Source organism: Amblyomma americanum, chromosome 9 (genome assembly GCF_052857255.1).
Source record: "Amblyomma americanum isolate KBUSLIRL-KWMA chromosome 9, ASM5285725v1, whole genome shotgun sequence".
Lineage (NCBI taxonomy): Eukaryota > Metazoa > Arthropoda > Arachnida > Ixodida > Ixodidae > Amblyomma > Amblyomma americanum.
In genome coordinates, this window is record NC_135505.1 from 109,229,256 (window position 1) to 109,245,176 (window position 15,921).

A 15,921-nucleotide genomic window follows, 5' to 3' on the forward strand; every position below is an offset into this window, starting at 1 on the left:
ATTTCATCTGGTGTGGTTGGCGTCAAAAAAATTGAATCTATTTCAGTATTACTTAGATTTAGGTATGAACTGACCGAGCTGCTGCGAGATGCACCAGCCGTAAGAAAATGATTGTTAAATAGGTTTGCTAGTGACTCACCGGCGTGGCTTGTGCCATCTACGACTAACTCATGGGGTATAGTGTCACTTCTCTGCGAAAGAATTGAATTAAACAAGGTCCATGCCTTTTGAGGGCAGTTGTACACTGCCGTAAACTTGTTCATGTAATACGCTGTGCGAGCTTTCTTTAGTTCACCACTTAACTTATTTCGCAGTTTTTTATATTCTGACAGTTTATTTATATCTTTAGTCTTAATAAACGTGTTGAACAAGTCATTTCGGGCATTTATCTTGTTTAATAAATCGTTTGTGATCCAAGGCTTTCTTGCACGCTTAGGTTTTTTCAGAATTCTTGCAGGGAAAGCATCATAATATTGTTGAGTTACCGCAGTTAGAAAGCAGTTGTATGCATCATTAGGATGTGCAACATTTAAAACATTTTCCCAAGTTAAACTGCTTAAAAGATCACGAAAACGTGTTATTCCAGCTGTACTGACATGTCTACGAGGCGGAGCTTTTTGGTGTGACTGAGGTTGTGATGTTACCGGCAGGAAGCAAAATATTGGCATGTGGTCACTGATGCCTGTTGTCAGAACTCCAGAGCGCACACCATTGTCATGACAACTTGTCAAACACAAATCAATTAATGTCTGGCTATCTGCAGTCACACGAGTAGGTATGCTAATAACATTTATTAGACCGGTCGAGTGTATTAAATCCTGAAACTTACTGGAACACAAATCAGAGGAAAGCAAATTAATATTAAAATCTCCCAAAATGACTACTGGGCACTTAAAGGATAACAAATGCTCACTAAGGTCTTCGAAAAAATCTAAGAATGCAACCAAGGATCCGGAAGGTGGCCGGTATACAACCGTCACAGCAAACGCTTGACACTTGACTGCAAGGGATTCATAGTTGTCCGTAATAGCAGAGTACTCTTGGATGATACTGTACATATGGCGTTTACTGATGTAGAGCGCCACGCCTCCACCGCGTCGGTTACATCGACCAAGCGATTCATAATTATAGTTATCAAGCTTCACTGCATGCTTTTGATCACTGAACCAAGTTTCCGAAAATGCAAGTACGGTAAATTCATGATTTAACGTTGCCAGGTACGCACAAACGTCAGGATACTTGTCTCGCAAGCTTCTCGCGTTAAGGTGAAAAAACGATGCTGTTTTTTTCAGTGCTTGTGTTTCCTTGACTATGTTGGCAAAAGTGATAGCGCTATGATAACCGCAGTTTGGGGTGTAAGCAGCCATGAAAAAGAAAAAACAGAATCAGAGCGCACGCGCTCTGCTACACCATTTTCGCCAGGTCATCTTGAGTTCTGATCTGGATAGCGCTGTCGCCTTCTTTCTTGCGCACAAGGATTCTGCCATTCTTTTGCCAGACAAACTTATAGGAACGCTCGAGTGCCTTCGATTTTGTCACCCACAGCAATTTCTTGTTCAGAGGAGTTAGATTGTCAAGGAAACGAACGCCGGGAACCTTAGTTACCAGATGTGTCTTTTGCTCGGTCCACTGCTCCTTGGTTGTACGCGAAGAAAAGCGTACCATGATTGCGGGAGTGTTTTCCTCCCTTGCAGGCAGCCTATGTATTGCTTCTACATCTTTCGCGGTTAGCTCTGGGATGTTGAGCTTGCGTGCGACGTTATTTAGTTTCACGAGCAAGTTTTCGCCCTCACTTTTTTCAATACCGTGAACCTCCAAGTTTTGGCGGCGGCTGTATTGGTCAAGGTCATTAAGTTCCCTCCTCAGTTTCTTAACTTCTTCGATCGATGTTTCCGTTTCTACTTTCTGCATTCTCTCTTTCAACTTGGAGATTTCCTGTCCCTGGGTAGTCACCAGTGTAAGTAGGGTATCATACTTAGAGGACAAAAACTCTACTGTTTTTTCAATGTTTTTCACAGTTTCTTTCACAGACAACAGGTCCTCTATTTTGTCAATAAGTGGTAGGAGCAAGGCAATCCGTTTGTTCATAATAGTCAGCTTAGCTCCCACATCAGCACCTTGCTCAGGCTTCGTTTTCCCGGAGCTCTGACTCCGGAGTTTAGAGGCTTTACAAGTAGGACACAGCCATGTTTTGTCAATCTCTGGTTTGGATTTTACCGCTGCCTCTCCCACTCCCGAGCAATTTCCAGCATGATAGGAGAATCCACACTCCGAACAAGTCAGGACAAGGGAGTCATCCGTGATTGCTTCTTGGCATGCTAAGCAAATACCTTTCTCCATTTAAATAGTAAGGCAAAAGCACAAACAGCAGCAGCGGGAGCAGCAGTATGAAATATCTCAAGCACACAAAAAGAAATTTTTCTATACTAACCTGCAAAGCAGGGGATGAGAAGTTAGCTGTGCGTCGACCAGCCTCTGCCTACCGCTGCTGCTGCGTGCAATAATGCCAGGCTTGACGGGGTGTCTCTTCTTATAGCGGCAGTGTGGTGACGTAGTCGCTGATTGTCCGGTAGACTGATGTGCTATTGGGCACGGCGGGGGTTCTTCCACGTGATGCTTGATTCAGGCTGTTGATCAGATTCAGATCTGCAAAGCAGGGGATGAGAAGTTAGCTGTGCGTCGACCAGCCTCTGCCTACCGCTGCTGCTGCGTGCAATATATATACGCCTTATATATACGTCTTATATACGCTCGCGCTATCACCAAGTCCACACAAACCCCTCCTGTACCCTCTGCCACCACCCCAAAGTCACTCTCGATCATATTCTTTTCCTCTGCCCGGCGGATCCTCCCCCGCGGGGACTGGAGCACCTTACCACTTGGGAGTCTTGGGAGACCCTACTGCGCTCCGAGGAGCCGGCCAAGCAAGCCATCGCCACAGGCCGGGCTGCCAGCGTCATGAGCCTCCGGGACATGAACGTTTGAGTGCAGTGGGGACTGTACGGGGGCCCAAGGACCTGTGCGTCCTAAACTCCTCTGTATGTAATAAGGTTTACACCACCACCACCTTGCGTCCTCTCTCGAGCTAGCACGCGTTTTTGTTTGCTCGTGCACGCGGCGCGGCACTAGGCGTTAATTGGTCGCTGCGGGCCACGGAACGCGGCCAGAGCGAAGCACGAGTGACGGGATTCAGTAATGACACGACGCCGTCCCGAAGGGAGCAGATTTACCTCCTCTTTGATTCCTTTTTGATTTTTTTTGTCATTTTTCTACTGCGTTTGATGCCCCGTGAACGGGTTATAAATGATCATTTTATTAGCAGGCGTCCGTGTGCAGAGACGTTTACACGAAAAGTCGGAGGCTGCGCGATGTTATATTGAGGGGAAAGATTTAATATTGCCTCTGGTTTTGAGATGCATTGAGCGCACTGGGTGCCGCTTGTCGCGCCGGCAGCTGGCGAGGAGATCGCAGTTTACGCATCTTTTAACCATTCATTTCCCCTCAAGGGACAATAATGTCTTAAGAAACGCAAATACAATCATTGTGACCAATTTATTAACAAAAGATACCGAAATGTCAATTTCCATTTAATTTCGTTCAGGAATTGTATCAACAATATTCCTAATTATTGAGAATCTTGAGTAATACTGGAAATTTAATTATAATGAATTTTTAGGGTGCAAGGGCGTCTGTGGCCACCGAGAGCCATGGCACAAGTTTTTTTTTTATTCTACTCGAGCTGGGGTCAGGGACCCATTTCCTAAGCATTTATTACTAAAGAAACCAATCACCAGGCAGGGGAGAGCTTCTACAAATTGTATATCCACTGGGTTAATGGCGGCACTGGGGATCGAACCCCGCACCTCCCGCATGCGAGGCGGATGGTCAAACCACTAGGCCACCGCTGCAGTCCGGAACACTAGAACTTGCTCCAGTTTATTGGGTAATTTTTAGCCGCTGAGTTTTTAGAGAGTCGCTGAGTGCCAGTCCTTCAGCGAAATGTCAAAACAGCCTGTAAAGGCAATCCGCCGCGGTGGCTCAGTGGTTAGGGCGCTCGGCTACTGATCCGGAGTTCCCGGGTTCGAACCCGACCGCGGCATCTGCATTTTTATGGAGGAACAGCGCTGAGGCGTCCGTGTGCTGTGCGATGTGAGTGCACGTTTAAGATCCCCAGGTGGTCGAAATTATTCAGGAGCCCTCCACTACGGCATCTCTTTCTTCCCTTCTTCTTTCAATCCCTCGTTTATCCCTTCCCTTACGGCGCGGTTCAGGTTTCCAACGATATACGAGACAGATACTGCGCCATTTCCTTTCCCCAAAACCAATTATTATTATTATTATTATTATTATTATTATCTGTAAAGGCACAGCGCAATAATGGCCGCCGTTATTATTCGAATCCTGTGTAGGCACGAATGCCGTATTGGTAACACATGCGCTTCGAATGAACTTTTTTTTGTCCTGCCCTTAGTAAATGCTGGGCGCCATTGCTCTTGCAGTTCACCGCGGCACCTTGGTGTTAAGGACGGCTATGTTGTTCTCTCCATTTGGTCACTTTTCTGAAATAAATATCTGTTAGGAGATGGGATCAGCTGGAGCCGTCTTGTTAACCTGGATGAATTAAGTGAAATATTTCATTAAAGCTACCTGGCCTGCGTTGCCTTGCTCTTCCCTGCCCCATCCTGCTTCGTTTTGCCTCCTGCCTGCTTGCCATTTTACGGAGAGGGCCGCGCCATTGTATAATTAGAGCCAGCTGTAGTTGTAGTAGCTGTAATTCTCCATTCTTGGCATGGCTTCGCCCTGAACCGCTTAGGCGCCAAGCCAAAGGAAGCCAAACCAAGTGCCAAGCCAGGCGGAGACAGAGCGAAGGGGAGAGGGGACAAAGACAAATGAGAACAGAGACAAAAAGAAAGAAGACGAGAGAGAGAAGACAAGAAGTTGGGGAAAAAAAAATGTAGGCACGCTGTGTGTGAGAGAGAGAAACATCATTTGTTTTAACTAAGTGACCATGATAGTGGATTTTAATGGCGCAAGGACACTGTTGCCAATGAGCGCCATGGCACAAGGTTATTTTCGTTTGCTCAAGGTGGGTTCAAAGACCCAATTCCCAAGCATTTCACCCTGAATAAGCCGAGCACCAGGCTAGGGGAAGTTTGTACCTATTGTACCAGCGGTGGGTACCCGGCGGCACTGGGGATCAAACCCCGCCCCTGGCACATTCGAGGCGGATGCTCAGCCACTAGGCCACCGCTGCGGTTGTTTTAACAAAGTGGTGTGGACTATTTTAGCCAGTAATGTGTACATTATTTTCTTTACTTGATATCTTCCAGCGTTTCTTTTAGATTTATTTCCTCTTAGTATGGTAATGGCAGCTTATTCCTGCTTAAGAATATACGTGTTCATTACACTCAGCCATAGATCGTTGATAAAAATCATGCAGCGGAATTAAAGGTAGCGCTGCAATCGGCACTGATGAAGCCGATCTAACTGAACCTCGCTTAGAGTACGGCATCCCATCATTGGCCAACATTTACGTGGTCGAATAACTGCTTATGTGAAGCGGCCGGGGAGTGTCGGTCTTCCGCCGGACCACGAACAGTAATAATGGGAAGAAGACTTGACGTTTCTGGACCTTGAGAAAGTTTATGGTTTATGGGTGCTTAACGCCACAAAGCGACTCAGGCCACGAGGGACTCCGTAGTGAAGTGCTCCGGAAACTTCGACCACCTGATGCTGTTTAATTTGCACTGACTTCGCAGAGTACATGGGCCTCTATAATTTCGCCTCCATGGAAATTCAACCGTGCGGCCGGGATCGAACCGGAGTCTATCGGGTAAGCAGCCGAGCGCCATAACCACTCAGCCTCTTCGGCGACGGGCGAGAAAGTTGCGCGGTGTCTATATGGCGCAAGGATTCAATATGCGGGCATATAGAAGCGCCACAGAATGGCCTCAGAGACCTCATTTCTTTCTCTGCTCCTTACACGCGTCTTTCTCGTTGCTCTATGCAGGAGACGGCCACAATTCATCGTCATCGACACTATCACCAACACCGCCTTCGTGATGTTGGCAATTGCATCCTCATCATACTTGAGGTTAAGCTCGACTCGGAAGGAAGCATGCTGCAAACCACCCGTAGCAGTGGCTCAGAGGTTAGGGCGCTCGGGTACTGATCTGGAGTACCCAGGATCGAACTCGAACGCGGCGGCCGCGTTTCGATGTAAGTGAAACGCTGGGCGCTCTTGTGCTGTGCGATGTCAGCGCACATTAAAGATCCTCACGTGGTCTAAATTTTTCCGGAGCATTCCACTACGGCAGCTCTTTCTTCTTTTCTTCTCTTCGTATCTCCTTTATCCCTTCCCTTACGGCGGGGTTCAGGTGTCCGCCGATATGTGAGACAGATACTGCGCCATTTTTGTTCCCCCAAACCCAACCAACCAAAAACCACTCGCTATTTTTTAGTGATACTAAGCTGTGCTCCCTCTCTATTGGGCTAGCTTCCACCTTCACATACCTGTAGGTGTGCCAATTACAGAACTATAACTGAAGCTTGATTGCATTTGACCAGCCCTGTCCTCCCATGATGGTCATTATTTTACTGTCGAAGTAGTTGTTCTAGTAGTAATTATAGAGTAGTGCGAGTAACAGTAGTAGCAACAGTTATAGTTGTGTTAATTGTGGTGTTAGTAGTGGTAGTTGTGGTGGCAGTGGTTGTAGTAGTACTAATAGCATTAGTAGTAGTTGCTTTACAATATATATAACGGAGGTAAGTGGGTGCGGGCACCGTAACTGCCTCACTGAACAAAATGCTCCAGAACAATTTTCTAAAACAAAAACAACTAGCACCAAAGAACAGAAGGTGTGACGGTATTGTATTTGCTGAGTTGGGCCGTTACAGAATTTATTTTAGGAACACAGAGCTGCTACCCCTAGCATGACCTATAAGCGAGCGAGCGCACCGAAACGATCCCGCACGCGTACGCTTCGTTGTTGCCCCCAGGCGCTCAGGGACCCATGGCGGGATAAAACAGACGGTGAGATGGGGCATGCTACTTCAAGAGGACACCGAATATATGTTAGGCAATGACTTTCTAGTACCAAACAGAAGAAGTGAACAAAGAAATGTGGGGCATGTAATGCGAAGCCAAGATAACTGATGAGCCCTTCGGATAATGGAATAGATTCTATAAGAAGGGATGCAGAGGAAGAAACGACAAAAGCCAAGGAGTACGGATGATATAAGTGAGATTGCAGCAATGTGGCCGCACCTGGCACAAGAGAGAATTAATTGGAGAGATATGACAGAGGCTTCTGATGCTGATAGTTCTTGTCCTGTTTACAAGACATATTGTTAAGGCAGTAATAATATAATCACTTGTAGTCAATAAGCCCCTCGCTGCAACCCATGCCAGGCCAGCTCGGGTGGAAATCTGTGCTTTAAGGGGGCGAATACACTCTATAAATGCATCCTGGCAGGGCCGGAAGCATGTTGAAACCAACAGTAAAACCGAACCTAATATGCTTTCGGTCGGCGAAAAAAAAAGTTGGGCTCATGAAAAAATATCAGCCCTATCCCGCGCTTTTTTTTTTGTTCCGCATTTTCTCTGTGTGCAGCTGTGCCCATTGAGAGCACGAGCCATTCAACCGGCATCTCGAGCAAAAGAGCACGAGCTCCTGGAAGCCTGTGTCCCGACGAAGGAAAAGGCAGACGCGATGCAACGTCAACCGACGGGAGAAGATCTACTGTCGCCGCTCGGCAGCGGTCGCCCGGTGACTCGGACTTCCGTCTTGCACAGCAAAGGGTTGTGGTCGTCCGGCATCTGCCTTGGCTGTGCCGGTGGAATCTTCGTGGCCACAGCTATTGTCGCCCTGATGTGGTTCGCAGTCCACTGGACAGCCGAACAGCACGACGACACAAGTGGTACCGACAAGCCGTTTTGCTGCCCCAGCGAAGCGGCCAAGCTGTTCGCCGTCATCGACACCCAAGAGGGACCCTGCAGAGATTTCTTCGCGTACATCTGCAAGCACGCCCTCGAGGACGGCTTCGTTCAGGACGACGTGGCCAACGACAAGCTGGTGAGTTTGTACGGGTATATGCGGGGGAGGATTGCGGTGCAGTAGCTGTGATAGATCTTACGAACGAGGCAGCAGGGAAAATTAGGATCCCGTGAGTGGGAATATTTGGCACGGATTCTGGACTAACAACATAGTTTTTTTTGTGCTCTCTTGTTTTTGGCTGGCTTGCATTCTTGGACGTATGCATCCCGCGACCGACCTCGTGACATTGAAACTGATTACACTACGAAACAAGTAAACAGTGTTTCAGATGTGTCGATAATGTTTCTGTCCTTCTCCACGAGCTTACGAATTGACGCTATGATAGATTCAGTGCAGAGACCCGCCTTGTGAAAATTATTGAAACGGCAGGTGCCAGAAACTGTTATAGATCTATGGCTCCGAATACACCAAGAGAAACGGGTAAAATCGTCACTTTTTTGATATTAATAGCCAGCAATACTTCGGCAGAATTCCCTCACAGCTAACGATCTTGCTGTGTTTTGAAAAGGCTTTAGCAATACAGACTGACAAAATCTTCCATGACTCGAGTGCTCGCAGAACCACGTTTTTGTAAGCCGCCTACGAGAGGTATGAAAGTGAGCTGCTATCACGCAATTAAGAAACGAATAATTTTTATCTCAAATTTGGAACGAATGGGAAGAGTCTTATGCCTAGGCCTACACAACTCAGAAGGGAGCATAAACTGCTTTCGTCTGGTGATATTTAGGCTCAAATAAAAGATACCACCCTTATCAAAAGTTGATTTTCTCACTGCTTCGAACTGGAGGCTGAAAAGTAAATATGCTTATTCGGCATCGGTTGCCATGTAACCTACAATTTTTTTTGTTTCGGTTAGTATGGAATCTAAGAAAAAAACCATACTAGCGGATTTTAATACGCTAAGTTGAGTTGGAAGGGCTTGTAAGCACTGAAGAGGAACAGCTTTCGGTAGAGTAAGCTCACTATAGAAAAAAAATACTGAAAATGTTTTACATGCGCGTGATGGTTATGAATGAACACGTATGAGCGGAGACAGGTTTGACGTTTTCTCAGCATGTTCAGAATTTTCGTTTTTTTTTGTTTTTTGGCCGTATAAGCCACTGCGTGAGGTGGCATTTATAACCGAAGTTGCCTGGCAAAAGCTAGGTGGGCGCTAGAGTTAGCCTTTAAGCACCGGTGCACTCCTGGTGTGCTTTGCGCCCGAGCTCTGTAGCTGTGCGCCTCTCCGCTTCCAATACAAGGCTCTAACGGGGAGGTTCGCATTAGTCACGTTAAGACAAGGAAGCAATAGTCACGAGCGCTCACTGCTCATTGCGATTTGAGAATATTCTAAGTGGATGATATGCAAAGGGGGAGATTACTATTATGACTGTCACAGACAGCTATGTCCCTTATCTATTAATAGTACTCACCACGGCCCATCTGCACCGAAATGCTATTCATAGCAGTTCGTGCTGACGATATTCCGTATGCACCTACGCGCCGTGAAGGAATAAAAAGTTGTGACGCGCTTAAGACTCTCCTTGAGGGTTAAACGTGATTACGCCCGATTTATATACCATCCACATCAAGACAACCCCCCGCACTGCTCCTAGAGGCCTCTTACGCAATAGAAACTTCCGAGTCCACTTTGTCAAGGACGAACGATGACGTCGCACTTACTAAAAGCGCCCCTGGCGGCTTTTTCGAAAAGTCGAAAACTTCCGCTTTGTCATGCTTCGCCAGGTCCCCGTCGATGGTGCTTCTGGGGTTTTTGAGCCTCTAACGACTCGACGGAGCCGCGGCAGCCTTAGGCTGTGGCGAGGCCGATGAAGACGGCGAATTTTCTGCTTGACAGGGTCCTTAACGCTCCCGCGTTAAAAGAACTTTTACCGCCCAAAATATTATAGCATGAACGCTTAATCAATGGAGCCCTCCGCCCTTCTCAAAGCGCGTGAGAGAGGAGGCATTTGTCTCACCGCTCTCGATTTCCACAGACAAGGAAAGGAAATGAGGAACTGGTTAAGAAATACAGAAGAAAGCCAGCAGTCATTGAAACACAGCAAAGCATAGAGGAATGTTTGTATTTATTTTTAAGTGCGGCTTGATCAATATAAAAATTACTAGTGAAATTACTTTAGGGCTGAAATTTAATCGTTTATGAAGGAGAACAAAAAATCACATACGTCGGTGGCATCCGACACGATGAGCTCCGAATTTCGCATCCGGTGTTATAGCTACTAACTGAGCTACGGCGACGGCTGTCCAATGTTCAAGTTTCGTTACCATTTACGGTACGTGTGACTTAACCTTGAGACTGTTCACCATACCACACTCGTCCATAGCAGCTAACGAGGTATGTCCTGTATTATTTCGAGTGTCACGTGGAACGGGATCGAATGGTGAGGATGGGAGCTGTGCAAGAACACTCTGATGCTACATTTGGCATCAAGACCGAGGGAACCGAGGACCTCGTGGACCTATTGAGGAGAGGACAATAAGAAAAGGAGGGGCTCGTTACGACATACAAATAAAGAAAGCCAACAGTCATCGAAACCAAGGAAAGCGTATGGTAATATTGCTACTTTTTTACTTTTCGTGTTGATCAATTGGAAATCAATCATCTAATCGTTTTTTCGCTGAAAGATAAATGAGTGGAAATTAGAAGAACCTCATACTGCAGGTATGACTCGATCCCAGGACAAGATTTAAATTCAAGATGGAAGGAATCAACAATAGTGATTGAGTCCCGTAGCGCTCCTAAGCGAGAGCAATTACACTCACGACCAATCTGGGAGCGGACTATCACGTTGCTTAATAGACACTTTGTTGAGTCTTCGCGGACTTGCGTTTGCAGGCGGATGTCCGCTCCAGCATCATCAAGGGCACCCAGAACTACGGCAGTCAGGCTGCGGCAGCACTCCACGCCCTCTTCGCATCGTGTATCCAGGAGATATGGCAGCAAGATAGGCGAGCCAGGGATGCTGTGGCAGGCGTACTGGAAATTGTCAACTACACCAAGCGAATGAGTGGCGCAGATCTACTTCGTTTTGCGCTGGCGGCTCATAAGCGGTACCATCTCTCGTTCTTCTTCGCCATACATCATGGCCCTGGTAGCCTAGCAAGGTGGATCAGATTTGACAGGGCGACACTCCGGGTAATCAACTACAGGAGTTACTGCGACGCTGCGTGCAGCGCCGTCGCCCTCGCCGCCCTTAATGCCCACTTTGGCACGAACTACACCGACGAAGAGATTTACAAGTGGGAAGAGAAATTTCCACGTGCCAAGGCCATGTCAGAGTCGGCGTCTTTGGAGGAGATTTCGGAAGCTTTCGTTGACCTGGAGGTGCCGACGTTCAAGGGCATACTGCTCGAGTTCCTTATTGACACGGGCCAGCTGAAAACACTACGCGTGGGCTCCAAGACCAACCTACTTGCAGACATAAGGATCCTAAGCGACCCACGAAACCAGCCTATGTCCCTGTGCTACATGCTGCTTGTCGTCGCTTTGAACGCCATGCGGTATATACAAATGGGCAACACGGTAAATTCACCAACAATGCTTAGCGAGGAGATCTGCCTGACACATGCATTTCGAAGCACCCAATTATGGCGCATCACGTACGTGGCGGCGCTTGCAACACCCGCCAAAGATCGCCAGCTGCACAACATCTTCGAGACCACACGGCGTAGGTTCGTGGAACACCGCCCAATCTTGCATCTAGTCGCGGCCGGCAGAGACACGGAACGCTTCCGGCACTTGGTCCGCAACATGTCTCTCATGCTACCCGGCGACCTCGTCTTCCGGGATCCCGCTGTTCCCAATATGTCTACGCAGGGCTTCGTGCGGAATTTATTCCTTGCGTTGAAGTTTGAGTTCGACACGAAAAAGGAGAAGGCACGACAAGGAGCTCCCTCGATTAACGATGACAGCGAGAACAGAGTTGTGGACCGCATGTTCTTCGTGAACGAGACCACCCTCTACGTGTCGTCGCCGGGCTACGGTTGGCTGAGTTCGGGCACCACCGACCCGCTGCTCGCCGACGCAGCTGTGATTGCAAGTCGGATGGCAGCCTTGCTGTGGACCAAAGTGGCCGAATGGAAGGACTGGTCTCCAGAAACGAAGGCAGCGTTGGAGTCTCACAGGTGACATATGTCGAAGTTCTGGCGCTAATTTAGAAAAAAAAGCCACGCCCCCGCTGAAAAGCGTCTTACCCCGATGTGTTACTTTCGGTTACAATCTTGGCGTCGCTCAAAATAACATTTATTTAACTGTTCGCGCTGTGGTTAGGAGAAAATTATTACAGATTACTGATGATAGCAATATATTATTTGAGAATTATTATATTTAGTTACCTCTGCAGACGAGATATGTTAATACGTCACTCGCACACTACTTTATATTTAATTATCTTGTTTATACATGTAAAGCAGACGGCCTTCTAGAGGAGGATACTAAACAGTTAATTATAAAAGTATAAAAATTTATAGCATGTTCATCCCTTATACTGCGTACAGCGTTCTAATATCCTTAAAATTCAGTATTCATGCAAATTAACAGTGAATTTGTTTCCTCTTCTTAGACGTGCATTGGATAAATGAATTGAGAATGTATACTTCATGTATACATGTTTACATGCGTGTGTACATTCCATGAGAAGGCAAGCGTAACATGGGGGCGGCAAAAAGCTAGGTGGTTGGATGAGATTAAGGGGTATGCGGGGATACGGGGGCCGCAGCTAGAAAAGGACAGGGTTCATTGGAGAGGCATAGGAGGAGCCTTCGCCCTGCAGTGCGTGTTGTCATGCTGGTGGTGATAATGGTCATGAATGGCAGTTTGCCATTATCCCGTAAGAGAATAGTATACAGCAGCATAATCCCAACAGCACTTAGCTGGGGACCAGAAGCGTAGAAGCTAACGAAAGGGTTCAACTTGAATTGTGGCAACGCAGGAAACTATGGAAAAACAATTGGCGGTGTAGGGATAAGAGACAGGAAGAAGGCGGATTGGAACAGAGAAGAAATGCGGGTTAATGACATCGTAAAGCAAATCAATAAGATATCGTCTAAGGCATGGCATGCATTATGAAGGGAAGGTAACCGGGGCCGTCTATGGTAATGAACTGGACTACGATAGAAGGCAAGCGTAGCAGGGGCTGCAGAAAGTTCGGTGGGCAGATGAAAGTTCGTGGATGCAGGAAGACGCAGCTTGCCCAGAACATGGTTAATTGGTCAGTTATAGGAGAGACTTTGTATTGCAGTGAGCGCAATGAGGCTGATGATGAAATGGTATAGAATTTTTATGTAACAACGACATGCGAAAATCTTAAGAATTGGTGCGTTGTCTTCTGTTGACAAGTTCTGTCAATAATTTTCATGCAGGGATTGCCTTCTCGGAGATACAATCGATCTCAAATTCCTCGACAGCATGCATTCACTGGTGGGGCACAAGCACGGCCTACAAATTGCTGCCATTGTCGGAGCCGCAGGCACCGCCTCTACAGAGGACGCCACGCCAGCGGCTGCAAGAGCCAGCTGGTACAAAGTTCAAGACGCCTGGAGCCTCTACCAGATGTCCGAAGCACAGTTCTTCTACGCGCGCTTCGCATACTACCGTTGTAGCAGCGCATTCTTCGCAAAACCGTTGGTTACCGAGCTGATAAGAGGCAACACGGACTTTGAGACCGCATTCCAGTGCCCGAAAAGCAATGATGTGGCGAAAATCAGCGACTGCATGAACATTACTGCGTCACCTAGTTGATGCACTGTGGCGTGAAGGGACGCTTGTGGGATACAAGGCATATGTTCACCTTTTCAGTTATTTTTTATGGCCGCTCGATAAGTCCTTTGTTCTTTGTTTTGTGCAGAGAGACCCTTGCAGTTGATGACTCGGTTGATATGCGATCATTGATCAATAGGCATCAGGGTTCAGGTGATTACTTAGCTGTTCTTAGTAGTTTATTCATCCTGTTTAGGCTTGCTTAAATCTTTGCCTTTAAGACTCACTTCCAGTTTCTAAGTTATGGGAAGTTCTGTAGAATATCTGATTCTGATATTTCTCTCGCAACGAGTTTTTCAGCTCCCGTGGTTGTTTATGTAACTGGCCTGGTTCCCTCTTCAACCAATGGGCACAGAGCACGAAAGTATTGACAGCGATTTGTGAGTGAAAATGAAGACAACGTAGAACCGAACGCTAAATTTGTCTCTTTTCCTCAATAAACGTTCCATGACTAAGGGCTCTAGCTTTGAGTTCTTTCTCAGTTACACCTAAGTGAAAAGTACAATTTTGGTGTCCAGAATATTCGCGTATGGTCACCGTTTTCAGCATTCTAGACTGTACTAGGGTCTTCGCAATTGGGAAGAATATTAGCAAACTTGCCCCTATTAAGTGAAACTCGGGTGCCCGTGCTCACTCGCATAGGCTATTGTCGGAGGTTCTGTATAACCATGGGCGCTGGCTTGAAGAGGGCATGTAACACTTATGCAGGCACTGCTAAACCAGAAAGAAAAGGCATTGTCATGATGATAGCAACACATGTTCATAGATCCCACGTGGAATGAGACTGAAGAGTATAATTTGCTACACCACTCTTTTCCTATCCGGAACACGTGCTGAAAATCACTTTTTTTCGTGCCTGCATCGTCTCGATTTTCACATAATTCATTAATCAAGCGGTCATCAATTTTCATGTCCAACATTCTTGAATAAAATTTTTGAATATTAGAAACCTGCAAAGTGCTGAAAAAGAAATATTGAAGGTTAGGATTCGTCTTTCGGTATGTAGCAAAATCTTTGTTTTACAGTGTTTCCATCACTCGCATCGAGCAGTTAAGACTGCAGCCGTAGAAAGCCAATACGGAACGCTTTTGGAACATATTTAAATCTTTAATAGAAAAACTATGCAAGCCTGTGGATTTGAGATACTGCGGATGTATTGAGTTTTATAGTAAATTTTACAATATGTGAAAAAATTGCGACCATAAAGTTTTCCCGTACAAAAATAATTTTGTCCAGAATTATTGGGTATGTCCTCGGAGTGCATAATATTTCGGCTTAACTATGGTAATTCTGGAGTTACCATAAGAGTGGGATGCGCTAGCGTTATATTTCTCCTTTCTCAGTGCTTCTATTTCAAATTTGTGTGTTTTTCATCAATTTTTTTGATATTTTCGATACATCATCAGGCATATTCGGACAGACTGAAGCTGTAGTATGTATCCGCTATGCGGTTATGGTCCCGCGATTTGCGCATAACGTGGAGCCAATTTGTAACGAACCTGATGGCCACGCTGATTTCGTTCGTTGTATCCGATGTTCGTAGTAAATGGACTACTTGCATTAGTGCCAAAAATACTAAGTCCGCGAAAATTGACGCTCAGTCCTTAGAAACTGCATCATACGCGTCTATTTCTTGAAAGCAGGCCTTACAACGGCGCTCTTCAGGCTCTCTAGGGCGGTCGCGTTCTGGGTTCCTTGATTTCAAAAAATTATTTTATGGACGGAACCATGCTAATCGTGGTCGAAGCGTCCAGAGCAGGTACTGGCAAGCCTGTCACATTAATCAGGTCCTGAGGTTTCTAACATTATGGAAGTGCTCGTACCGCGTACAGCAGCTTCATCAAAGCATGACTATGCGGTATTGTCGTGCATAGGAACGTATTCATTCCAGGCAACATCTAATGAACTATGCATCAACGATACGTTGACACAAATCTACATGCGGCTGATCTTCGTGTCTTCGACAACATCACTTGTAGTTCCGAGGCGCACACAGGGAAGTGGCGTAGGGCGCGCCATTTACTTCGGGGAAAACGCTAAGGTGCCCGTGTGCTGTGCGATGTTAGTGCACGTTAAAGATCCCCAGGTGGTCGAAATTATTCCGGA

At 46.6% G+C, this 15,921-nt stretch overlaps 1 protein-coding gene across 1 annotated transcript; it reads left to right on the forward strand.

Moving 5' to 3' along the window:
• The first annotated feature begins 7,706 nt into the window (after positions 1–7,706).
• LOC144105327 (uncharacterized) lies at positions 7,707–13,828 on the forward strand. The gene is made up of 3 exons (XM_077638463.1): positions 7,707–8,075; positions 10,894–12,182; positions 13,419–13,828. Exons 1-3 carry the CDS (start codon positions 7,713–7,715, stop codon positions 13,795–13,797), a joined length of 2,031 nt encoding a protein of 676 aa, XP_077494589.1. The 5' UTR covers positions 7,707–7,712; the 3' UTR covers positions 13,798–13,828.
• The last annotated feature ends 2,093 nt before the right edge of the window (positions 13,829–15,921 follow it).

Coding starts and splice junctions, on each gene's coding strand:
- LOC144105327 (XM_077638463.1), top strand. CDS start 7,713: ATGCAACGTCAACCGACGGGAGAAGATCTACTGTCGCCGCTCGGCAGC. Junction 8,076..10,893: donor ACGTGGCCAACGACAAGCTG/GTGAGTTTGTAC, acceptor TTGCGTTTGCAG/GCGGATGTCCGCTCCAGCAT. Junction 12,183..13,418: donor GCAGCGTTGGAGTCTCACAG/GTGACATATGTC, acceptor ATTTTCATGCAG/GGATTGCCTTCTCGGAGATA.